The 26,973-nt window shown below is 40.8% G+C and overlaps 1 protein-coding gene across 7 annotated transcripts in view; it reads left to right on the forward strand.

The window, feature by feature from the left end:
- The window catches only part of LOC138446509 (uncharacterized), a 412,831-nt gene that overhangs the window by 171,416 nt on the left and 214,442 nt on the right, over positions 1-26,973 (forward strand). For 4 of the 7 annotated variants that reach the window (XM_069601425.1, XM_069601426.1, XM_069601424.1 and 1 more), the window contains one exon: positions 17,921-18,049. In XM_069601425.1, coding sequence (XP_069457526.1) covers positions 17,921-18,049 — 129 coding nt within the window. The remainder of the gene's footprint in view (positions 1-17,920; positions 18,050-26,973) is intronic. The other 3 variants (XM_069601429.1, XM_069601431.1, XM_069601427.1) reach the window with 1 other exon arrangement.

The raw sequence follows: 26,973 nt of genomic DNA on the forward strand, positions 1-26,973 counted from the left end.
ACCAGAGCTATATATTATAGGGTGCACTCCATGTGGGCTGCATGGGTCCTTCTGTTGTAGCAGGCTGCCTATTGTGGGCAGGCTGGCAGGTGTGGATGACACTCCACTTGGTTGGTTGCCAGGCCCTGCCTTGTATGGAGGCTGTCTGCTGCTGGTTGATGGGGTTGGGTCCTGGGGAGGCTGAAGATCTTTGCTGCTAGTCTTGTGGTTTTTTTTTCCATCAATAGTTTCTCTGTAAATGGCTGTAATTTTGGTGTGCCCATGGGAGGAGGTAACCTCTGGGTCTTCCTATTCTGCATTATTGGTCACACTTGGGTTGCAGTTTCAAATGCATGCTTTGGGTTGGCTTCATTGAGGTGACTTGTGAGCAATAACTTGAAGAAGATCCAGCAGAGATATTTAGTGATTACAGAATATTGTGCTTCCCTATGTTTCCCAGCCCCCTGCAGTTAGGCAGTGCCCTTGGACTAATTTTGATCAATGGACTGTATTTGGGAATGATTTGGGCAGAAATACTTGAGAGTTGGTATATGACGCCCTGTTTTCTTCCCTGCTGTGGCAACTGCAGAAGCCTCAAATGACGATAGCAGAGCCCTAAGGTGGAAGCAGCCCTAATTCTTTGGCTGCCACTTGAAAGAATGCCATCTTTATGAACAGTCTACATAGGAATTTTATGTGTTTAAACCACTGAGATTTTGAGGTTTGTTTGTAATTGCAGTCTAGCCAACCCTCACGAATTCAGGAGGTGAGGGAGTTAGCCATGTGTATATCTCAGGGAAGGGCATTTTAGGAAGATGGGAACAGCCAGAGTCAAGGCCTCAAGGCAGGAGAATGCCTGGATGGTCTAGTGATTTACACACAAGTTTATGAAGCATTGTTTCAATAGCAGAAGATTGGAAAGAAACTAAATGTTGTTTGCTAGGGGATTTTGAAGAAATTATGGCACATCCATTCAAGGAAATACTAGACAGCTAATATTATAATGTAGCTTTGTAATTAATTAACAATATAACATCATAATTTGTAACTAATATTAAAAATAACTAGGTGGCCCTTTATGCAATGATCTCCAAGCTATGTAATTAAGTAAAAAATGTAAGACTAGAATGATGTAAATAACATATTATAGTTTAAAACAAATGACCTATTTATTAAAAAATATGGGTGTACACATCTGTATGTAATTGTTTTATAGCAAGGTTTTGAATGTTAGAAACTCACCTCCTTGGAAATAATAAGATGTGTCATAACAAGGAGTGGAAGAGTGTCAAGGTTCTCAGCTGGGGACGACTTTGCCTCCCCAGGATCTGGAGACATTTTTGGTTATTGTGACTGGAAAGGAGATGCTACTGCATTTAATGGGTATGAGCTAGGAATGTTGCTAACGCCTTACAATGCACAAGGACATCCCCCATAACAAAGAATTATCTATCCCCTAAAATCTATGGTGCTGAGGTTGTGAAACCTTGGTTTAGTGAGCTTTGAGTAAAAGATTTCAAGTGGGCTACTCTGAAATGGTGAAATATACTAGTGTGTATTCAGTTCAGTTCAGTCACTAGTCGTGTCCGACTCTTTGCGACCCCATGAATTGCAACACACCAGGCCTCCCTGTCCATCACCAACTCCCGGAGTTCACTCAGACTCACGTCCATCGAGGCAGTGATGCCATCCAGCCATCTTGCCTCTGTCACCCCCTTCTCCTCCTGCCCCCAGTCCCTCCCAGCATCAGAGTCTTTTCCAATGAGCCAACTCTTCACATGAGGTGGCCAAAATACCAGAGTTTCAGCTTTAGCATCATTCCTTCCAAAGAACACCCAGGACTGATCTCCTTTAGAATGGACTGGTTGGAACTCCTTGCAGTCCAAGGGACTCTTAAGAGTCTTCTCCAGCACCTCAATTCAACAACAGCAATTCTTCGGTGCTCAGCTTTCTTCACAGTCCAACTTTCACATCTATACATGACTACTGGAAAAACCATAGCCTTAACTAGACGGACCTTTGTTGGTAAAGTAATGTCTCTGCTTTTGAATATGCTGTCTAGGTTGGTCATAACTTTCCTTCCAAGGAGTAAGTGTCTTTTAATTTCATGGCTGCAGTCACCATCTGCAGTGATTTTGGAGCCCTCAAAAATAAAGTCTGACACTGTTCCCACTGTTTCCCCATCTATTTGCCATGAAGTGATGGGACCGGATGCCATGATCTTCGTTTTCTGAATGTTGAGCTTTAAGCCAACTTTTTCACCCTCCTCTTTGGCTTTCATCAAGAGGTTCTTTAGTTCCTCTTCAGTTTCTGCCATAAGGGTGGTGTCATCTGCATATCTGAGGTTATTGATATTTCTCCTGGCAATCTTGATTCCAGCTTGTGCTTCATCCAGCCCAGCATTTCTCATGATGTACTCTGCATATAAGTTAAATAAGCAGGGTGACAATATACAGCTTTGACGTACTCCTTTTTCTATTTGGGACCAGTCTGTTCTTCCATGTCCAATTCTAACTGTTGCTTCCTGACCTGCATAGAGGTTTCTCAAGAGGCAGGTCAGGTGGTCTGGTATTCCCATCTCTTTCAGAATTTTCCACAGTTTATTGTGATCCACACAGTCAAAGGCTTTGGCATAGTCAATAAAGCAGAAATAAATGTTTTTCTGGAACTCTCTTGCTTTTTTGATGATCCAGCAGATGTTGGCAATTTGATCTCTGGTTCCTCTGCCTTTTCTAAAACCAACTTGAACATCAGGGAGTTCACGGTTCATGTATTGCTGAAGCCTGGCTTGGAGAATTTTGAGCATTACTTTACTAGTGTATGAGATGAGTGCAATTGTGCAGTAGTTTGAACATTCTTTGACATGGCCTTTCTTTGGGATTGGAATGAAAACTGACCTTTTCCAGTCCTGTGGCTACTGCTGAGTTTTCCCAATTTGCTGGCATATTGAGGGCAGCACTTTCACAGCATCATCTTTCAGGATTTCAAATAGCTCAACTGGAAATCCATTACCTCCACTAGCTTTGTTCATAGTGATGCTTTCTAAGGCCCACTTGACTTCACATTCCAGGATGTCTGGCTCTAGGTGAGTGATCACACCATTATGACTATCTGGGTCGTGAAGTTCTTTTTTGTACAGTTCTTCTGTGTATTCTTGCCACCTCTTCTTAATATCTTCTGTTTCTGTTAGGTCCCTATGATTTCTGTCCTTTATTGAGCCCATCTTTGCATGAAATGTTCCCTTGGTATCTCTACTTTTCCTGAAGAGATCTCTAGTCTTTCCCATTATGTTGTTTTCCTCTATTTCTTTGCATTGATTGCTGAGGAAGGCTTTCTTATCTCTCCTTTCTATTCTTTGGAACTCTGCATTCAGATGCTTATATCTTTCCTTTTCTCCTTTGCTTTTCACCTCTCTTCTTTTCACAGCTATTTGTAAAGCCTCCCCAGACAGCCATTTTGCTTTTTTGCATTTCTTTTCCATGGGGATGGTCTTGATCCCTGTCTAGTGTGTATTACCAGTATTTTAAAGTGTCTGTTTTTATATGCAGCATATTAGCTAAGTTCTTCACAGGCCCAGCTGCTGGGCAAAGAACAATTCAACAAGAAATTCTCATTTGTTTCTTTTAACCAAATCATTTGTTTTTTCTTTTTGCTGGTTGGAAGGGAAAAATGTGCGCTTCTATTTTCTACCAAAAGCTCCATCTGTATTTGAGTATACTCTTATGGTTATAACAAATAATGTGCTTCAACAAATGGAAAAAGTGTCGTAAATGGCAACAGATGTAGCTTAGTGCTGACTTTAGATGGTGGCAAGGCCTCGTATAGGACAAGTGATGCTGCGTCCTTCCCACTCAGAACCATCAAACACAGGAGTTACAAATTAGAAAGTAATGGCCATTGCTCTGCTTGTTATGATCAACCAGAAAAACAGGCTTTGGCTTATTGACTCTATTATTGAGCCCTAATTAGCTGTGGTATTTGGACATTCTGAGGCCTATGGTAAGATAAATAATATTTATGGTTTCTTCAATGTATCAAATCATTGTTTATGAAATGTAGGATAAAATACTCGCCTTTCTCAGAGTTTAGACCACAGAGTGACCAAGAACTCATTCTGGGGTTGTGATTGAAGCACTGGAGCCCAGCGTGGGTAATCTTCACGTAGACACTCTAACCACACATGTCAGAGTGCTCAGCAGCGTCTCTGGCCCACTCAGACTCTTCGACGGGTCCTTAACCAATGCCCTTAACATCGCCACGTGAGCTTTGGGTGGAATTGAGGAAGGGTAGCATTAAATACACTGAGTAATCTGAAAATGAAGGGTGGGGGAATTAAAAACAAGTTCAGCTGGGTTCAAAAAAATTTCTGAGAATATCAGCATTTTCCATTTGGGGGATAAAAGATGCCTTTAAAAACTTTTCTGTAGGAGAACTTGCTAAACTCTGATTAGTGCATATATTGATATGAACTGAAATAGGGTAGAGAAAAAAGTAAACAAAAAAGCAAAGTCTCAAAGACCACAAATGAAATACCAGGATAACTGCACGAAGACAAATAGATCTCAGTTTCCTTATCCATAAAACAGGGAGAAAAAATATAATATTCTTGGAACCAGATGAGTTTCAGAGTTCAGTATATTTAATATTCTACAAAAGTAACAAGATAAACGTGACTGTGTGCTCAGTCACTCAGTTGTGTCTGACTCTGTGATGCTATGGACTGTGGTTCACCAGGCTGCTCTGTTCATGGGATTTTCCAGACAAGAATATTGGAATGGGTTGCCATTTCTTCCTCCAGGGGATCTTTTCTACCTAGGATCCAACTCGCGTCTCCTGTGTCTCCTGCATTGGCAGGTGGATTCTTTACCACTGCACTACCTCGGAAGCCCAAAGTAAACATACTGTTTGCTATATGGAACCCTGAGAGGGTCTGGGGAACTATTCCTTAATGAAATGCATTAATATTTCTATAATGAAATGTGTACCAAATGGGTTGAAGACTATAAGCTGCCTCACATTAGGTTATGTCAGTTTTTGCTGCTGAGTCAGTTTGCTCTAGACTTAGAAAACACTTTGAGTGTTCAGAACTTTTTAATTTATGAACTACAAATGAAGTATAATAAATATAAAAGACTGTAATGGGCAGACTGTGTATAAATTGTGTATAGTGCTAGGGTACAGTAAGGTTGCAGTAACAGTGGCTATTTATATTCTTAGATTGAGTTGTGTGAAATTTTTGTTTTTATAGGTAAAAGACAATCAGATACTTTAATTATAATATTATGTCACCATTGGAGTCTTTGAGTTGATATTGATTTGGCTCTATTACTATTCCATTTCTTTTTTTTCCTTCCTTTCTGTATCTTTCCCTCCCCACAACTCCTCACTTCCACCTTAAAATCCTTGCACATAAGAAGTAATGTGAGTGGTCACCTTTGGTTGAGTTACTAAACAGCCTCTTTAAGCTTCATCTACTTATATAGGGGTAGAGGGCCTTTGCTTAAAGAAGATAAAAACCAAAACAAAAATAGTAAAGCAAGCAGCAGGCATTTTACTTGTCGTAGATTTCCATGCCCTTCTTTCTCAGCACACCCTAAGTGTTCTAACCACAGTGATTCTGATGACCAGAGTTTCCAGAGAAACCTGGGACTGAGCTGAGTCAGAAGGATTTGAATTGGGTCAGCACAGAGTCCAGGCCAAAGTCATGGTGAGCTGGTGTGAAAAAACAAACAAACAAACAGACAAAACCAACCTAAAGCACAAAGCAGCCAGCTGCCAACCACTTCAGAATTGTACCAAAGTGACCTGCTGTTCATAAGTCTGTTTCTCTGCATTCCTTTCTAACTGTAGACCTCGGCCACTCAAATCACTCTCAGTCTTAAATAACATTATGGACCATCCATGGGGGCAGAAGAGTCAGCAAACTCCTGCATTGCATTACATTATGTTTACAAGTTTATTTCCAAGGCTGATTGTTTATTTGTTTGATTAAGAATTTCTTCTGGTGGCTCATGGTTAAAAACATCCGCCTACAATTCCAGAGATGTGGGTTCAATCCCTGAGTTGGGAAGATCTCCTGGAGGAAGAAATGGCAATCCACTGCAGTATTCTTGCCTGGAAAATTCCATGGACAGAGGAGCCTGGCAGGCTACAGTCCATGGGATCCCAAAGAGTCAGACATGACTGAGCAACTGGCCACCCACAGAAAGAGAACCTTAGTAATTGAAAGCTTCATTTTACTAATTTGTAAATACTCCTGATTTTTATGGTAGGAATGAATCTAGGCTTGTCAAATATTTTCATGGTAATTCCTCTAATGAAGATCTTAATTAACCAAGTAATTTATGATGAATATAAAGGCATCTTAATTAACTGAATTATTTTTGGTGAGTAACCTCACCCCTACAGCAATGTGGGACATTCCAATTGCTTTGGCTAGACTGGGATGTGCCCCTCCCTGGGCTCCTCAAGATAGTCCTGGACCTGTTTCCTGTGACTTCCACTGGTTGTAAGCCTCCTCATTATCCAGTGCATTCTCATAAGAAATTCCATCCTAATTTGAACTAAACTGACCACTTTGCACCTTCCATCTTAAAAAAGTCCAATGTGCTCTTCTGGTTTATTCCAAAGGCTACTTTTTTCCTATAAAAAATAATTTTATTTCTCCCAGCAAAATTGATGCATAGAAAAATTAAAAACTCAATTAAGCACAAAGCAGAAAATAAAAATTACTGGTAATCCCCCCACTTGGATAATCACTATTAAATTTTGATGTGTATCTATGTAGCACTGTCTCTTTTTACAAAAGTGGGAGTACCGTGTTATGCAATTTTTTGAGTTATTTTTGCTTGATTGTTGTAAATACCTTTCCCGTTTCATCTCAACAAATTTAATGATTAAACTATATTTCTATTGTGTGTATAATTAATCACCAGGGTTGGACATTTTGATTGCTTACATTTTTCACCACTATAAGTACTTCTGTGATAAATAACTTTGTAGCTAAATTTTTGCACACATGTGTGATTATCTCTCAGGTAAAGTTTTAGAACTGGAGTTATTGGATCAAAGTGTAAGCACCGTTTTGAGGAGTTTGATTCTTAGGGACAAATTACCTTCCAGAAAATTTGTGCAAATTTACACATCAATCCAACAGTCTCTAACAGTCAGTCTCTCTTTTCTGTGGCTTCTCTCTGGGAGTTTTTCACTGCTTCTGCCTCAAAATTGCTTGTCCTAAGTTTGTCAGGGCTGGCTCTGGCCATATTGTCTCAGAATACTGCCTCAATCTCCCCTTTCTTTTTCTGCCATTGGATCTCCTTCGATTGAATTGTCTATTGAGCAGTAGAGGGGAAGAAAAGTGAACCCGATGTGTTTTTTGTTTATTTGTTTGCATCCTATCCAGCCTATGGGAGGCAGCAGTAGCAGCAAATTAAACTCAAGCCTTGCAAGATGTGCTTTCCACTGGAAAATGAAAGACCCACGAAGTTCAAGGAGCCCATTAGCGGCAAGAAAATTAAGAACAATAAACCCAAAGAATGCCCACAACTTGCTGCTTGGTATTACACGGATGCTTATGGTTCATATAATCTCTCATTGCTCAAGTGTGTTTAAAGACAATAACAACTCTGATTATATTCCTAATATAGTCACCAGGGAAGCCCTGGGATATACTAGCTAGGGTCAACCACCTGTGGCCCTAGTCAACAATCAAAGATGGTTGTGACAAATACTCTGTGAGACAGTAACAGAGGGGAATAGAAACATCAGTACTGCTTTTTATTCTGTAACTTCTCATCGTAAGTGTTTTGGGGGAACAGGGACTGAGACTCCTGTTTATGGGCTGTGAGACTATTTCTGTCCTCTTGGTGATCAAAAGGGCATTTGGGGAATTTTGCTGTTTGTTGGCAATTCTTACAGGCAAAGGCAAAGGCAGGCTGAAGGGATAGTTATTTTTCCTGCCTGTTTGTCTCTATTGCAGGAACTTAAAACTTTGAGAAGTTTGAGGCTACCTATTAAAATGTGTATATTGGCTTTTGTGGATTACCTTTTTTAGCTATGTATGTTCTCCCTGACTAACCCGGTCCATGCCATTGAGAATAAACTGCATTTTTCATACATTTATGTATTCACTCACTCTTTCCTTGGGCAAAAGACTTGAGGAAAAAAAGGGTTGGAGAGAGTGCTCTTTGATTAAGTAAAAAGACATGAGTCCTACTCTTACATGTGATAGAAAGATCAGAACCTCACCCAGTATTCCCAAGAGGGTTTTTTTGTGAGGATGGAAGCATGGGGACTCATACTGCAACCATGTCTTTTCTGTCACTTAGCTCCGTGGTCTCTCCTGCTTCATGAGGAGCATGCTTATGTTTGCATGGCCTTCCTCCATACTGCATATCACTCTTTTCCTTTATTTGCCCCAAACACAGCTAATATAAGACTGTGGGTAATGCAGTGGACTTTGCTGAACTGCATGGTCTGGGGGAAGACTCCCCATAAGACTGTCCTCACTTCTGACACCAACTACAAGTTCAGAGGATTCCCCAAGACACCCTCAATTTGGATAATTTTCTAGAAGAAATCACAGTGTTACTGAACCAAACACGAGTCCACTCACCCATGTACAGAAAGCCTATTGACTTTCAGTGTCAGTCTGTTGACACTGACATTGGGGATAAAGGAAAATGCAGCTTTATTGTAAGGCACCATACAAGGAGAACAGGTGCCTCACGCTCAAAACCCCTGAACTCCTCGAAGGGTTTTAGCAAACCATTTGTAAAGGCCAGGTAAGGGAGGGGAGGTTACAGGTATGTAATCAGATTGTGTACAATTCTCTAGTTAGTTGATGGTGAGGTAACAGGGCTATGTCCAGCAGTTAACATCAATCCTTAGGCTCAGGAGGTCTGGGGACTGTGTGCTTATTGATTGTCATTAAGCAGTTAGCACAGTCCATTTGGTAGGGGGTTTTCACATCTATAAGACAACTCAGGAAATGTGTATTGGATACTATTATCTAGGTACTTTAGAGAGGAGCTATGGCAGAGGATATAGGGCAGAGGTCTGTTCTAGGAAAACCCCATAGGGTCCTGCTTGGTTACAATAGAACTTATTGAAAAGAGAGAGATACATGTTAATATCATCAAAGGGAAGAGACATATAGGGAAGAGTCCAGGAGGGGCCCCAAAATCATGTTTCCAATTGCCTTTTCTCTGTTGATTTCATAAAGCTGTTACCTGCTCTTGACACAGTGTGTGGCATATGCAGAATATTGCCCACTGAGGAAGTCTGTGGAAGCCTTTGGTGTCCAGACTTTTTATAGGCACTATGCACACACTGCTTGTGTGACTGACATACATTTAGTCTCCAGACTTTCAGGCTCTTAGAGTTTCAGGCTAATAACTATAGTCTCCAGTTTCTTCGGACCTAGGAATTTATACATTTCCTGAAGCTTCCATTATAAATCCCATTGTTAAACCATTCAGTGACCAAAGTCCCCTGAATGGGAAAATACCCCACAAAGGTCTTCCTATCAGGTAAAACATTCCAGGAATCTACAGAGTAGGTGGGACCTACAGAGAGTAGGTAGGATCTACAGACCTACCTCCTAATAGCCAAGGGACAAGAGCAAGATCTCTCCTTGAGTTAGGATAATTTGTTACTACACAATTATATTAATTAGACATTTCTGGAAACTTATTGGTTAATCTTAAATCTCATTAACTGGGGCCACACTCCCTTATTTTTTTTCTCTTTTATTGCTTTTTTTTAAAAAATTATGGTTGATTTACAATGTTGTGCCAATCTCTAATGTACAACAGAGTGACTCAGTTATACACCTACAGACATTCTTTAAATTATTTCCCATTATGATTTGTCACAGGGTGTTATGTATAGTTTCCTGTGCTCTACATTGTTGTTATTGTTTAGTCACTAAGTCATGTCCAACTCTTTGTGACCCCATGGACTGTAGCCCACCAGGCTCCTCTTTCCATGGGATTTCCCAGGCAAGAATACTGGAGTGAATTGCCATTTCCTTCTCCAGGCGACCTTGCTGACCCAGGGGTCGGCCCTTGCTATACCTTGTTGTTTATCCATTGTAAATGCAATGGCTTGTGTCTGCCAACTCTAAACTCCAAGTCCATCGCTCTCCCTCCTTCGGACGCCTCACACAGCCGCAAGTCTGTTCTCTACCTCTATGAGTCTGTTTCTGTTTTGTAGATAGGTTCATTGGTGTGATAGTTTAGATTCCACATATAAGTGATAGCATATTTGTTTTTCTCTGACTGACTTCACTCAGTATGGTAATTTCTAGTTGCATCCGTGGTACTGCAAATGGCATTATTTTATTCTTTCTCAAGAAAATTAGAGATACCAAGGGAACATTTCAGGCAAAGATGGGCACAATAAAGGACAGAAATGGTATGGACCTAATAGAAGCAGAAGATATTAAGAAGAGGTGGCAAGAATACACAGAAGCAATGTACAAAAAAGATCTTCACAACCAAGATAATCATGATGGTGTGATCACTCACCTAGAGCCAGACATCCTGGAATGCGAAGTCAAGTGGGCCTTAGGAAGCATCACTATAAACAACGCCAGTGGAAGTGATGGAATTCCAGTTGAGCTTTTTCAAATCCTAAAAGATGATTCTATGAAAGTGCTGCACTTAATATGCCAGCAAATTTGGAAAACTCAGCAGTATCCATAGGGCTGGAAAAGGTCAGTTTTCATTCCAATCCCAAAGAAAGGCCATGCCAAAGAATGTTCAAACTACCGCACAATTGCACTCATCTCACATGCTAGCAAAGTAATGTTCAAAATTCTCCAAGCCAGGGTTCAACAGTACATGAACCATGAAATTTCAGATGTTCAAGCTGGATTTAGAAAAGGCAGAGGAACCAGAGATCAAATTGCCAACATCTGCTGGATCATTGAAAAAGCAAGAGAATTTGAGAAAAACATCTACTTCTGCTTTATTGACTACACCAAAGCCTTTGACTCTGTGGATCACAACAAAATGTGGAAAATTCTGAAAGAAATGAGAATACCAGACCACCTGACCTGCCTCCTGAGAAATTTGTATGCAGGTCAGGAAGCAACAGTTAGAACTGGACATGAAACAACAGACTGGTTCCAAATCGGGGAAAGGAGTACGTCAAGGCTGTATATTGTCACCCTGCTTATTTAACTTATATGCAGAGTACATCATGAGAAATGCTGGGCTGGATGAAGCACAAGCTGGAATCAAGATTGCCAGGAGAAATATCAATAACCTCAGATATGCAGATGACACCACCCTTATGGCAGAAAGTGAAGAGGAACTAAAGAGCCTCTTGATGAAAGTGAAAGAGGAGAGTGAAAAAGTTGGCTTAAAACTCAAACATTAAGAAAGCTAGGATTATGGCATCTGGTCCCATCACTTCATGACAAATAAATGGGGAAACAGTGATGGACTTTGTCTTTTTGGGCTCCACAATCACTGCAGATGATGATGGCAGCCATGAAATTAAAAGATGCTTGTTCTTTGGAAGAAAAGCTATGATCAACCAAACAGCATATAAAAGGTAGAGACATTTCTCTGCCAACAAAGTTATGTCTAGTCAAAGCTACGGGTTTTCTGGTAGTCATGTATGGATATGAGAGTTGGACTATAAAGAAAGCTGAGCACAGAAGAATTGATGCTTTTGAACTGTGGTTTTAAAGAAGACTCTTGAGAGTCCCTTGGCCTGCAAGGAGATCCAACCAGTCCAACCTAAAGGAGATCAGTCCTGAATATTCATTGGATGGACTGATGCTGGAGCTGAAACTCTAATACTTTGGCCACCTCATGCGAAGAACTGATTCATTGGAAAAGACCCTGATGCTGGGAAAGATTGAAGGCGGGAAGAGAAGGGGTCACCAGAGGATGAGATGGTTGAATGGCATCATGGACTCAATGGACATGAATTTGAGTAAACTCTGGGAGTTGGTGATGGACAGGGAAGCCTGGCATGCTGCAGTCCATGGGGTGGCAAAGAGTTGGACATGACTGAGTGACTGAACTGAACCGACTGATGACTGAGTAATATTCCATTGTATATAAATGCTGTATCTTCTTGTCCATTCATCTGTCGATGGACATGTAGGTTGTTTCCATGTCTTGGTTATTGTGAACAGTGCTGCTGTGAACATAGGAGTACATGTATCTTTTTGAATTATAGTTTTGCCTGTACATTCTCAGGAGTGGGATTGCTGGATCATATGTTAATTCTATTTTTAGTTTGATGAGGAATCTCCATACTGTTTTCCATAGTAGCTGTACCAACTTACATTCCCACCAGCAATGAAGGAGGATTTCCTTTTCTCCATACTCATTCCAGCATTTATTGTTTGTAGACTTTTTGATGATGACCATGCTGATTGGTATCAGGTTATACCTCACTGTGATTTTGATTTGCAGTTCTCTAGTAGTGAATGATGTTGAGCATCTTTTCATGTGCTTTCTGGCCATCTGTATGTCTTCTTTGGGGAAATGTCTATCTAGATATTCTTCCCATTTTTTGATTGGATTGTTTTTTGATACTGAGCTTCATGAACTGTTTGTATATTTTTAAATTATAAAAGTAATGCAAGAGTATATGTTTATTGTTAAAAAATACATTTTTCCCTCCTGCGAATCCTCCACTTACAATTCTGGTTCTAATTCTACTCTTTGTGTCATCCCTTTGAACATGCTCCCTTGTTCTTCTGGATCCCTCAAATCAACTCTACTACTACCCGTAGCTAAAAGGATTGAAAGGAAATATAGACTCCCCATCACAAAATATTTGAAGTGGTTACTCACTAGGCCTGTATATGCATATTAAAATTCTCTGAGCTGTTATAGCAGCTGTTGCAACTGAAAATAATTCAGCAACTAGCATCATTTTCTATGTAGTTTATGGGCTCAGGAATGGTCCAGAAGCGCTGGTATTTGAGTTACCGTTAGTCTGCCCAGCCCATCTCCACATGTCACAGGCTGGTAATTTGATCTACAGCTCCCTTGAAGTGAGTTTGCATTAAACACAGAAAGCTCTTTTTTTTTCCCTCCCTTTTTTGCTGAACATTAAACAGACTTTTATGTGTGTCCTTTTTTCCCTTTGCAAAATCATGATTTGATTCAACAAAAATATTACACACCTTCCTGAGGGTTTCGTATCCTTTTCCCACAGCCGCACATTTTCTGCAGCTGCCTGCCCTCCATCACCAAAAGGCCTGAGTACCTAAGATGGGGAGAGACTAGCTTTGAATACAGCTGGGCCTAAGAAAACACAGACAGTGGTGAGAAAAAATATCTTCCAGTGACCTTTCCTTTCAAGGCTCAGGAAGTCGGCTGCTTCTCAGTGCTCTTATCATTGCTGCAAAGTTTTGATTTTTCCAGTCTCCAGTGGTGGTTTTCCAGGCAAATGAGAGCTGAAGCTGAAAGAGCCTCCTGTGTTTGGAGAACTGAAGGAGACTGCCTCAGGATGGAAGCAGTCCCACCTGGCCTTTCCTGACCACCTTCTGGCAGCCAGGGCCAGGGACGTGTCTGATGATGGAGACATTTGTAGCCATTTCAGCAGTGGCAGCTGGCACTGTGTTCATTCCATCTGCTGATATGCAGATTGTGGTGGGTGGGGCGAAGGCGAGTGACGCCATTGACTCACCACCTTGCAACAGGTAGCCTGCTTTCCAGCTACTTTGCATGATGTCCAGACTTCCTGGCAGAAAGGTTGATGGTTCACAGAGCCTGAGGCAGCACCTCTGAGTTTAGTAGCTTCCAGTTTTTAATGATACCCTAACCAGCGGTTGAAATACCTAAGATAATAGTAGCCACAGTGATGTGCTATTTTGGGTTACTGAAAACTGAAATTCATTTTTTTTTCCATTTTAGCTGAAGACAGACAATTTAGTAACTTTTATATCAGTAATGTGAGGAGTCTTGTCTATCTAATCAGCCAGTTAGTTGTACTACAAGGAAAGATTAAATATCTGTCTTCAGAGTCACTGAGTTCTTATAACATTTTAAGTTAGAAATCCAATACTTTCTTCCCCAGAGATGTATAAACTTATTTGGTTCCAGTTTGGGGATGCCAGAAGTCATTGCGGTTTAGATGATACCTGTTTATGATTGACACAAATAAGCAGTCACAAGTGTACAGAATCATGAGTTGTGGGATCTTGCTGTCTGTCTGTCTGAAAGGCCATTGCATAAATCAGAAATTTGTGCTTGTCTGGGGTACCCAAGGGGAGGGAAGTGGGGGGTTTGGATTAGGATGGATGAATTGAAGGGTTTAAGCCACATTGCACACTATACCTCAATACACAAAAGTACTTACTTTTTGATTTTTCAGAACAGAAATTGATTATGAATAAGGTGAGGGGGAAAAAAGGAGGAAAGAAAGAAAAAAAATCAACTCAGAAAACCAACCAAACAAAAAACCCAACCAGATATATATGTATATGTTTTCCATTTCAGTACTTTAATAGTATTTTGAGCATTTGCCTCTACTACCTGAGGCAGAGCTCAGTCCAGAGTAAAGGGTCTCTTCCTGGTAGGACCCATTTATAGCTCCCAAGGCTACTGGCATTGTTCCAGTGTAATCCCCTTGCCAGCTCTGTGTGGGGCATTTTCCCTATAGCCCTGCAGTCCCTGTTTTTCTTGTTGACAGAATGGTTCTTGTGCCTGGCATTTTGTGCCTCTCAGGGTGCAAGAGGAGAAGGCAATGGCACCCCACTCCAGTACTCTTGCCTGGAAAATCCCATGGACAGAGGAGCCTGGTAGGCTGTAGTCCATGAGGTCGCTAAGAGTCGGACACGACTGAGCGACTTCACTTTCACTTTTCCCTTTGATGCATTAGAGAAGGAAATGGCAACCCACTCCAGTGTTCTTGCCTGGAGAATCCCAGGGACGGAGGAGCCTGGTGGGCTACTGTCTATGGGGTCGCACAGAGTCAGACACGACTGAAGCGACTTAGCAGCAGCAGCAGCAGGGTGCAAGAGGAAGATGTCTAGATTCAACTCATCTCTGCATCACTGCAGCCCCCCACACCCACTCATTTCATGGACCCAGGAGGCCATCCCAAGAGAGTGCACCAAACGGTCCAGTTGGTCCAACCAGATATTTGATTAAAATATCAATTTTGTGATCATGTCAATGAAAGTGTGTGAGACATTGTAAGTGATGCGTGAAAGTCACTCAGTTGTGTCCGATTCTTTCACACATTAACTGGGTCCTGACTGTGGAACAGACAAGTCTTTGGCTTTGAACTCAACTCTGCAAGATGATGTCCCCCTGGAAGGTTAGCTTGTGCCTTGACTCTTGACAGCCAACAACTCAGGGTAGGTTTTTCTAAAACTCTCCATGGACAGAGCTTGGAGATCAGGCTCAGTGATCCTGGCCTTGCTCATGCCCTTACCAAAAAGGAGAAGACAGGTTGGAGGCTCTCCTAAAAACTTAATGGAATTTTGGGATAAAATATTTAAAAGGTTAAAAAGCCTTTATAAGGGAGGAATTTCTGGTGTTCCTGTGGAAGATGACCAAATCCGTATTAAAATATTCCCATTTCTGGTAAGTTAATCAATCTCTCCAAATATATAACAGGCCTTCCATGATCAAAATCTGGATCCAAAATTGCTCATTAGAACAATTTTATCTACAGAAAGAACTCACCTATGTCAAATGGCAAGGTGGTAACCATGTATACGAGCAGGCTGCCACAGATGTAGGAAACAAGCTTGTGATTACCAACAGGGAGGAAGGCTGGGATGAGTTAGGAGGTTGGGACTGACATATATACATAGCACAGGGAACACAGTGCTCCGTGGTGACCTAAATGGGGAAGAAATATAAAAAAGACTGGATACCTACCCAAGTGACGCAGTAGTAAAGAATTCGCCTGCCAATGGCGGGAGATGCAAGAGACTCAGGTTCAATCCCTGGGTCAAGAAGATCCCCTAGAGGAGGAAATGGCAACCCACTCCAGTATTCTTGCCTGAAAAATCCCATGGACAAAGGAGTTTGGCAGGCTGCTGTCCATGGGATCACTAACAGTGATCCAACTGAGTGACTGTGCATGCATGTATATATATAATGCATTAACTTCGCTGTATAGCAGAAACTAACACAACATTGTAAAGCAACTATATTCCAATACAAATTAATTAAAAAATAAAATGCACATGACAATTAGATAATAAAAGAGAAAAAAGTACAATTGGATAATAGAAGAAGAAAAAAAAAATGGAGTAAACTGCACAGCCCCAGTTTGCAGTTTGCTGTGGGAAGGAGTAGCCTCCAGTCCAGACTCTATAGTATGAAGTCAGGTGATTCAATGACAATAATAATTTTATTAATAGCTGAAGCTTAAGGGAAGTTTATAGCTTTAAAACAGGAAATGGAAAACAATAAGTAAGAAACTATAAAATAAATTGAACACACAGCTTTCTGTTACATTTTATACCCAGTGGTACATAGCATTTACTTTAGGAAATGACAGGCTTATTTAGAAGTCCAGCAACTTCTAGAGTCTCTCTCTCTCTCTCTCTTTTTATTGAAATGTAAGTGGGAGCAATGTTAGATACACTTAAGGCTTATTTTTTAAATTTCTTTTTGAGTTTCTAATTAGGGAGTGTTAGTATGTGTCTAAGTTTGTTTTTCCCTTTTATATTTACATGCCATGTTATGGCAAAATAAATCTTTATTGTGAATTTGAATCTGGGTGTGTTATTAGCCATGTTTTATTAAATGATTAAAGTGAGCCAGGCCCTGTATTAAATATTACAGTGCTTTAGCTTATTTAAGTAGTTTAACATTATGATGTGGGTACAGTTATTACTTGCATTTTACAGATGAGAAAACTGAGGATCAGAAAAGTTAAGCAACTTGCCTAGGACACAAGTACTAGCAAGAATTGTACTGGAAACTCGGATCTGGCTGTCCCCAGAGCCCGAGATCTCAATCGATTCTTCTCTTAGTCTATATGAAGACTGTCACAGCTGAAATTTGGGAACTCTTGGGGAGTCATGGGACAATGTTTAAGAAATATTTAAGGGTGCTGTATACATTGCAACTCCAATATTAAATCATAATTTCTCTTAAATAAAATTTCTTTAAAATAAATGAAAGAGGAGTCTCTGACTAATAAACTAACAAACTGATAAACTCCTAACTATCTGAAATTGTCATGTGCTATTTCTCCACCTCCTTTCCCTGGACTTCAGGGACTTTAAAAATGTCCTGCCTGCCCTCAAAATTAGAGAAATTTGAATTTCAGCATTGCTGGTGTGTGTGTGTTATCTGAATGGTAAGGGTCAGGGTGTAGGGGGAAGATGATAGGAATTGCAGTCTAAAGAAAATCAGGGAATCCAGGGACACCATTTCCTTAGAGTCTTAGTATTCTCACTTTTAATGGAAATGATACCAATACCTATGAAATCAGAGTGTTGTTAGCATTAAATTAGACAATGCATGTGAGTGAAATTTATGGGTTACTTATTTTAGATGTAGTGAAGGTCTCCTTCCCTGTTTGACAACGTGTAGGCTGGTACTTTACCATCATCTGTTTCTAAGACCTGTTAAAGTCATTTTTTTCTGGGAGTGCTCTATTCGTCAGGAGCTTGGCAGGAAACAGATGGTGCATTCATGCTGGGAAGAGTTTAATAAAAGGACTGTTTACAAAGGTGTGTGCTGGATTTAGAAAAAGTACCAAGGGACAAGGGACCTCTCGGTACCCCAGTGGGGTGCCATTACTTATGCTAGGTTTGAAGAGGCAAGCAGAGGGAGTGTTTATCAGAGCCTGGAGATTTTGGAGAAAGCCACCTGGCAAGAACTGCAGCCTTTGGTGGAGGGATGCAGTCAAGCCACAGAAACCTACCAAGGAGAGATCTTGTGAAAAAAATTTCCTGACCTCACATTTTTCCCTTGCTTTGATCTCACACTGGCAGGTACTCACACTGGCAGAGTCCAAATGGAAGCCGGAAGGGAAGGGAGCTCTTGATGTGGTCCAAAGAGGTCGGCCCCCAGGGCAGAGAGCAGGTGGAGAAGAGTGGAAAGTGGATCTGGGTAAGCAGAAGGTATGGAGCATGGCCTCATGGTTTTCCAAACATGTTAACCAATAACCTCTATCCCTTTGGTCAGGTTTGGTTGAATCAATGGTGATGCAAAAATTATGTTGTCTGCCTCCCCTTCTGTATTTTCTCCACATTTAGAAATGTTTACTCTTCACTTCCAAGCTGTCTTGTGTTCTTTCATTCCTCTAAATCTTCTTGTGAAATAATTAACACAAGAAGTTAATTCCCACACTTAGATGTCTTATGCCTAATAGTTGTTTGTTAAAATACATGCTGATTTTGACTCCTGGGATAGCTAAGTTGCTACCAGACTGACCGCAGATGAAAAATGCAAAGAACTACCTGAAGGCCCTGGAACGTGAACTAATGCAAGGAGATTATGAAGGGTGGTTGGCATTTGATGAAAGGACAAAACAAGGAATTCCTTCCCTTATCATTTTTTTTAGCTTAAGAATTGGCTGTGGACAATGTCCATAGGTTTTCTGACCTAAAGAACTAGGAGAAAGTGTTGAGAGCAGCTACAGACATTGAAAAGTGAGGGGGCAATCTCCAAAAGGAGAGAGTCAGAGAGGAGAGCCCCAAATTTTGTGTAAAAACTTCCCCAATTCCTGGCTGATCCTTGAACCATGAATGTATATGTCAGACTACAAGTGGCTCAGCAAAGGGTCAATGAACTAAACTCAAGATACGAGATATTGCCCGAGAAACAGAATACTTTTTTGCAGTACTGCCAAAACAAAAATATCACACTCTTTGGGAGATGTATAATAGAATTCAGAGTTCTCATGAGCAATCATCCACAGTGCCCAGGATCCCATCCAAAGTCGTGCTATGCTTAGTCGCTCAGTCATGTCCAACTCTTTGTGACCCCTTGGACTATAGCCCACCAGTCTCCTCTGTCCATGGGATTTTCCAGGCAAGAATACTAGAGTGGGTTGCCACTTCCTTCTCTAGCCATTCAAAGTTACTTGACACACAAAGAACAAAAACGAAGTTCTTGACCTATTCTCTATTATACTGAGAAAATATAATCAATATAGATCAATCCTGACGTGACTCAGATATTAGAATTATCAGACATAGATTTTAAAGCAGCTGTTCTAACAGTAACTCGGGGAAATTTTATATCTATAAGGGCTTGTATTAGAAAAGAAGAAACTTATAAATTAATGACCTAGGATATGGACTTCCTAGGTGGCACTAGTTATAAAGAACCTGCCTGTCAATGCAGGAGATTAAGAGACTCTGGTTCGATCCCTGGGTTGGGAAAATCCCCTGGAGGAGGAAATGGCAACCCACTTCAGTATTCTTGTCTGGAGAATCCCCCTGGACAGAGAAGTCTAGTGGGCTACAGTCCATGGGGTTGCAAAGAGTCAGACATGATTGAAATGACTTAGTACAAGGTACCTTAGAAATTTAGAAAGAGCAAATTAAATCCCCACTCAGTAAAAAGATGGAACTGATTAAGGTAACAGCAATCAATGAAGCTATGTTGGTTACAAGAGATGCACTTTAAAGACAGATTAAAGTTGACTTTTGAAAAGATAAAGAAAATTGATAGGCCCATAGCTAGACTGATTAAGAAAAAAAGAACACAAATTACCAATATCAGGAATGAAAAACAGGATGTAACGGCAGATCCCGTGGAGATATAATAAGACAATATGCTGACTGCTCTCTTCCTCTGTGCTGCTGGGCTCTCGGAGGCCAAAGTGCCTTTCAATAGTCAGAACTGTTAGTTCAGTGGGACTCCTGCTGTTTGTCTCCTGGCAAGAATGTACTCTTCAAGGGCCAAAACCTTCAACTCTCAGAGCCCAGAATTTTGGGGAAGGGAAGGACATTTGAAGTGATATCAAATGGGGTCTCTCTGATTTCACCCCTTTGTTACACATTTGGAACACAGAAACATTTAAGAGCATTTTGGTTGTAGATATTTGGGTACAGGAATATTGTCATTGGTAATAAGGAGTTCATGATCTGAGCCACAGTCAGCTCCTGGTCTTGTTTTTGTTGACTGTATAGAGCTTCTCCATCTTTGGCTGCAAAGAATATAATCAATCTGATTTCGGTGTTGACCATCTGGTGATGTCCATGTGTAGAGTCTTCTCTTGTGTTGTTGGAAGAGGGTGTTTGCTATGACCAGTGCATTTTCTTGGCAAAACTCTATTAATCTTTGCCCTGCTTCATTCCACATTCCAAGGCCAAATTTGCCTGTTACTCCAGGTGTTTCTTGACTTCCTACTTTTGCGTTCCAGTTCCCTATAATGAACTTTGGGTGTTAGTTCTAAAAGGTCTTATAGGTCTTCATAGAACTGTTCAACTTCAGCTTCTTCAGCATTAGTGGTTGTGGATTACTGTGATATTGAATGGTTTGCCTTGGAAACGAACAGAGATCATTCTGTCATTTTTGAGATTGCATCCAAGTATTGCATTTCAGACTCTTTTGTTGACCATGATGACTACTCCATTTCTTCTGAGGGATTCCTGCCCGCAGTAGTAGATATAATGGTCATCTGAGTTAAATTCACCCATTCCAGTCCATTTTAGTTCACTGATTCTTAGTATGTTGACATTCGCTCTAGCCATCTCTTGTTTGACCACTTCCAATTTGCCTTGATTCATGGACCTGACATTCCAGGTTCCTATGCAATATTGCTCTTTACAGCATCGGACCTTGCTTCTATCACCAGTCACATCCACAGCTGGGTATTGCTTTTGCTTTGGCTCCATCCCTTCATTCTTTCTGGAGGTATTTCTCCACTGATTTCCAGTAGAGTGTTGGGCACCTACTGACCTGGGGAGTTCCTCTTTCAGTATCCTATCATTTTGCCTTTTCATGCTGTTCATGGAGTTCTCAAGGCAAGAATACTGAAGTGGTTTGCCATTCCCTTCTCCAGTGGACCACATTCTGTCAGACCTCTCCACCATGACCCACCCGTCTTGGGTTGCCCCGTGGGCATGGCTTAGTTTCATTGAGTTAGACAAGGCTGTGGTCCTAGTGTGATTAGATTGACTAGTTTTCTGTGAGTATGGTTTCAGTGTGTCTGCCCTCTGATGCCCTCTTGCAAATCTACCATCTTACTTGGGTTTCTCTTACCTTGGGCGTGGGGTATCTCTTCATAGCTGCTCCAGCAAAGTGCAGCTGCTGCTCCTTACCTTGGACGAAGGGTATCTCCTCACTGCCGCCCTTCCTGACCTTCAACGTGGGATAGCACCTCTTGGCCCTCCTGGGCCCACACAGCCACCACTCCCTGGATGTGGGGTTGATCCTCCCAGCCGCTGCCCCTGGCCTCTGGCATGGGGTGGCTCGTCCCGGCCGCCACCCCTGACTTCAGACGTGGGGTAACTCCTCTTGGTCACTGCCCTTCGGGCATGGGGTCCTCCTGGCTTCTGCCCCTGGCCTTGGACGTGGGGTAGCTCCTCTCGGCTGCGTTTAGTGCCCCAGTCGCAGCTGCCCATGCTTAGACCATTCAGGTATGACCTAAATCAAATCCCTTATGATTATACACTGGAAGTGAGAAATAGATTTAAGGGCCTAGATCTGATAGATAGAGTGCCTGATGAACTATGGAATGAGGTTTGTGACATTGTACAGGAGACAGGGATCAAGACCATCCTCATGGAAAAGAAATGCAAAAAAGCAAAACGGCTGTCTGGAGAGGCCTTACAAATAGGTGTGAAAAGAAGAGAAGCGAAAAGCAAAGGAGAAAAGGAAAGATATAAGCATCTGAATGAAGAGTTCCAAAGAATAGCAAGAAGAGATAAGAAAGCCTTCTTCAGCAATCAGTGCAAAGAAATAGAGGAAAACAACAGAATGGGAAAGACTAGAGAGCTCTTCAAGAAAATTAGAGATACCAAGGGAACATTTCAGGCAAAGATGGGCACAATAAAGGACAGAAATGGTATGGACCTAACAGAAGCAGAAGCTATTAAGAAGAGGTGGCAAGAATACACAGAAGAACTGTACAAAAAAGATCTTCACGACCCATATAATCATGATGGTGTGCTCACTCATCTAGAGCCAGACATCTTGGAATGTGAAGTCAAGTGGGCCTTAGAAAGCATCACTATGAACAAAGCTAGTGGAGGTGATGGAATCCCAGTTGAGCTGTTTCAAATCCTAAAAGATGATGCTGTGAAAGTGCTACACTCAATATGCCAGCAAATTGGGAAAACTCAGCAGTAGCCACAGGACTGGAAAAGGTCAGTTTTCATTCCAATCCCAAAGAAAGGCAATGCCAAAGAATGCTCAAACTACTGCACAATTGTACTCATCTCACATGCTAGTAAAGTAATGCTCAAAATTCTCCAAGCCAGGCTTCAGCAATACGTGAACCATGAATTTCCTGATGTTCAAGCTGGTTTTAGAAAAGGCAGAGGAGCCAGAGATCAAATTGCCAACATCCACTGGATCATGGAAAAAGCGAGAGAGTTCCAGAAAAACATCTATTTCTGCTTTATTGACTATGCCAAAGCCTTTGACTGTGTGGATCACAATAAACTGTGGAAAATTCTGAAAGAGATGGGAATACCAGACCACCTAACCTGCCTCTTGAGAAATCTGTATGCAGGTCAGGAAGCAACAGTTAGAACTGGACATGGATCAACAGACTGGTTCCAAATAGGAAAAGGAGTACGTCAAGGCTGTATATTGTTACCCTGCTTGTTTAACTTCTGTGCAGAGTACATCATGAGAAATGCTGGGCTGGAGGAAGCACAGGCTGGAATCAAGATTGTTGGGAGAAATATCAATAACCTCAGATGACACCACCCTTATGGCAGAAAGTGAAGAGGAACTAAAAAGCCTCTTGATGAAAGTGAAAGTGGAGAGTAAAAAAGTTGGCTTAAAGCTCAACATTCAGAAGACGAAGATCATGGCATCCGGTCCCATCACTTCATGGCAAACAGATGGAGAAACAGTGGAAACAGTGTCAGACTTTATTTTGGGGGGCTCCAAAATCACTGCGGATGGTGATTGCAGCCATGAAATTAAAAGACGCTTACTCCTTGGAAGAAAAGATATGACCAACCTAGATAGCATATTCAAAAGCAGAGACATTACTTTGCTGACAAAGGCTATGGTTTTTCCTGCAGTCATGTATGGATGTGAGAGTTGGACTGTGAAGAAGGCTGAGCGCCGAAGAATTGATGTTTTTGAACTGTGGTGTTGGAGAAGACTCTTGAGAGTCCCTTGGACTGCAAGGAGATCCAGCCAGTCCATTCTGAAGGAGATCAGCCCTGGGATTTCTTTGGAGGGAATGATGCTAAAGCTGAAACTTGGCCACCTCATGGGAAGACTTGACTCATTGGAAAAGACTCTGATGCTGGGAGGGATTGGGGGCAGGAGGAGAAGAGGACGACCAAGGATGAGATGGCAGGATGGCATCACTGACTCGATGGATGTGAGTCTGAGTGAACTCCGGGAGTTGGTGATGGACAGGGAGGCCTGGCGTGCTGCGATTCATGGGGTTGCTTGAGTCGGACACGACTGAGCGACTGAGCTAAAAATATTGTCATTGAGAATTCTACCTTGCAATCCCTTCCATAGATACTGATCCATCTTCCTCATCACTATGACCTGATTTCCATCTCTTTTTTCATGCCGCCATTTAATACACCTCAAAACAGACCCCTTGCTTAAATAGTTTATCTACTTACTTCCCTACCACAGGGGAGAAAGGGAGTAGAGTGGGAGAAAAAACTGGCTTTATGTGCACGAATATAGTTAATGCTCACTACATTGTTTGCTCCCCTGTATTGCCCAGTCATCGTTGCAGTTAGTCATGGGCCATGTGACTGGGCTGTGTGGTTAGTTCTGCTCCGTGGACTGTGGGTGGATCTTCTGAGGTGAAGCGGTTAAGAGCCAGTGTATGTCCTCCATGGTGCTCTTGCCTTGGTGTGGCAACTTTGGAGGCCACATACTAGAGACTGTGCAGCAATTAATTGAAAGAGGCCTACCAATACATATCAACTCAACCTTTATTGTGCTAAGCTTCTAAGATTCTGGTTTATTTGTTGTGAGTGCAAGTGCTAATTACCTTGATTAAGAAATATATTCTCTCCACACCCACCAATCAGTCAACATTTTAGGACCCTACTTGTAAATGTGTTTATTCTCAGAAAAAGATTGGTCAGTCAAAACTTTATTTGCAGTTACATGCACTTAGCATTATGGCAGGTGTTCCACTATTGAGTGCCTACTCTGGGTAGGTGGAACCCTCTTTCCTGTGGTTGAGGTATGGCCTTTCTTGCCCAGAGAGAGGTTCAGATATTTTAAAAGCATGCCAGGTCCAGCTTTATTCAGTTCTTACCAGGGCTTGGTGAAGGTTATAACCTGCCCAGATATGCAGAGAATGTACAGTGCTACACATTCAGGGTTCTTCTCTGGCCGACTGTCTAATCCCTTCTAAATTCCATTCCTTAACTGGAACATCACCAGTTAATCTCTTAATGCATGTGCACACAGCAGATTTCTTACTATGTATTTTCTATGTAGCCATGAGTGTTAATGCTGTCATAACAGCACCTTATTTAGTTACTGAGTCTGGGGTTAATTCATGTGCAGTACCTGCTGTGGTCTTTGGTTCTTTGTTTAGTCTCTATCTTATCAGTTTAGATGTCTTTTGCTTTGCATCCACACTTTGTGGCCTCATTCTGACAACTCTTCTAATTTCCTCTTTATCCTGTTCTTAAATAAAAGTTAACAACTCTATAATCAGACCAGTAGGATCCAGCAGCAGGCACAGAACCTGGGTGATTTACAGGTGTGATTTTGTGTTCAACTGTGAAGTAGACTTTTAAAAATTCCCTCTTTGCAGATGAGGAAATGGAAGTTCAGTGAAGACTCAGGAGAAATGTGATTCTCTTAGATACAGTCTAGGTAGATAAATAATATGGGGATAAGAGAAGTTTTTACTAATAGCAATATTTATATACTATAAACAACTAAATCTTGCTAAAAGAAATTAGAGAGGACCTAAGAAAATGTGGATATATATTGAATTCCTGGAATGGGAGACTCAGTATTTTTAAGTTGTTAATTTTCCCGAAATTTATCTATATATTCAAAGCAGACTTGTTTTAAGCATAAATTAAAGAAACTGATTCTAAATTCATATAGAAATGCAAGAGACTCAGAATAGTCAAACAATTAATTCCAAGACTTACTATAAAGCTACTGTGATCTGGATAGAGTGGTAATGGTGTCAAGATGGACAAATGTGTTAAAGGATATAGTGGAAAAACAAATCCATGTGTATATGGTCCATTGATTTTTGATAAAGATGCAAAGGATTCAGTAGAGAATGGGTAACCTTTTCAACAATTGCTGCTGGAACAATTGTATATCCATGTGCAAAAAAAGAAAAAAAAATCTTTGATCTGAATCTTGCAACATACACAGACCAAAAAAGGATCATAGACTTAAATGTAAAATCTTAAAGAATAGAATTTCTGGAAGGAAACATAAAAGAAAATCATAGTGATCTGATATTAGGCAAAAACTTCTTAAATTTCATATCAAAAGCATGATCCATAAAATAAAAACATAAAAATTGGACTTCACCAAAATTAAGAAGACTATTAGGAGAATAAAAAGTCTAGCTATTGGAAGAAAATATTTACAAATCACATATCTAATAAAAGATTTACAAACAGAATACATAAAGTGGTAAGAGAAAAAGCAGTCCAATTAAAAATAAGCAAAAGATTTGAATGGACACTTTACCAGAGAAAACATACAGATGGCAAATACATATACTAAAAACGCTCAGTACCAAGATTTGTTATGAGCAAATTAAAACCGTCTGTGTTAATAACTGTTACACACCAATTATTAATAGAATAAAGACTGACCATGGCAAGTTGAGGATGTGGAGCAACTGGGAACTTTCTTACACTGATAGTGAATATGTAAATTGTGCAACCATTTTGAAAAATAGTTTGGCAGTTTCTTTAAAAGCTAAGATATACCTACCATATGACCAGCCATTTTACTCCTGGATATTTACTGAAGAGAAATGAAAGTATTTGTCTATACAAACACTTGCACATGATTAATCATAGCAGCTTTATTATAAGAGTAAATCACAAAAGTCAACTGAAATGTCCATCAGTAGATGAATGGACATCTTATGGTGTATCTGTCTATACAGTGGAATGCTTAGCAATAAAAAGGAATGAACTATTGATACATGCAACATCATGAATGAAATTTGAAGTAACAGATAAAAATGAGTCCATACTGTATAATTCTATTTGTATAAAAATCTGGAAAACTCAGACTGGTCCATAGTCACAGAAAACAGATAGGTAGTTACCTGGAAAGATGGAAAGTAGGCAGTGATGGGAGGAAAGGATTACCAAGGGGTTTCAGGAATCTCTTGAGGGTGATGGATATGTCCATTACTTTGGTTGTGGGGACAGTTTCACAGGTGTATAATATGTCAAAACCTATCATATTGTACATTTTAAATATGTGCAGTAGCTCAATTATACACCCACAAACATGTTAAGATAACAGTAACAATAGGGAATATTTATTGAGAGGCGGGAGATGATAGTGGAGAGATTGAGTTCTGGAGCCAGAATGCCTACAGTACCACTTCTAGCTTTTCCACTTATTAGTTGTATGACTTTGGATGGGTCAACTCTGGGCTTGTTTATCAGTTTATACAATGGAGAAAGTTCCTGCCTGCTGTTGCTGTGAGCATTGTTAGTTTATTAATGGAAAGCCCCTGTATTCCCTGGAATATAGAAATTATTTAACAAAGGTCAAGAAATCTTGTGCTGGGCGCTATGCTGGATGCTTTATAAGAATTATCTCATCTAAACTTCATAGTCCTGTGAGACGAGTACCAATATTCTTATTTTACAAGTGAGGAAACTGAGGTACCAAGAGGATGTATAACCTTGCACAGGGGGCAAGT

The sequence above is a fragment of the Ovis canadensis genome, chromosome 10 (genome assembly GCF_042477335.2).
Source record: "Ovis canadensis isolate MfBH-ARS-UI-01 breed Bighorn chromosome 10, ARS-UI_OviCan_v2, whole genome shotgun sequence".
In the NCBI taxonomy this organism is placed as follows: domain Eukaryota; kingdom Metazoa; phylum Chordata; class Mammalia; order Artiodactyla; family Bovidae; genus Ovis; species Ovis canadensis.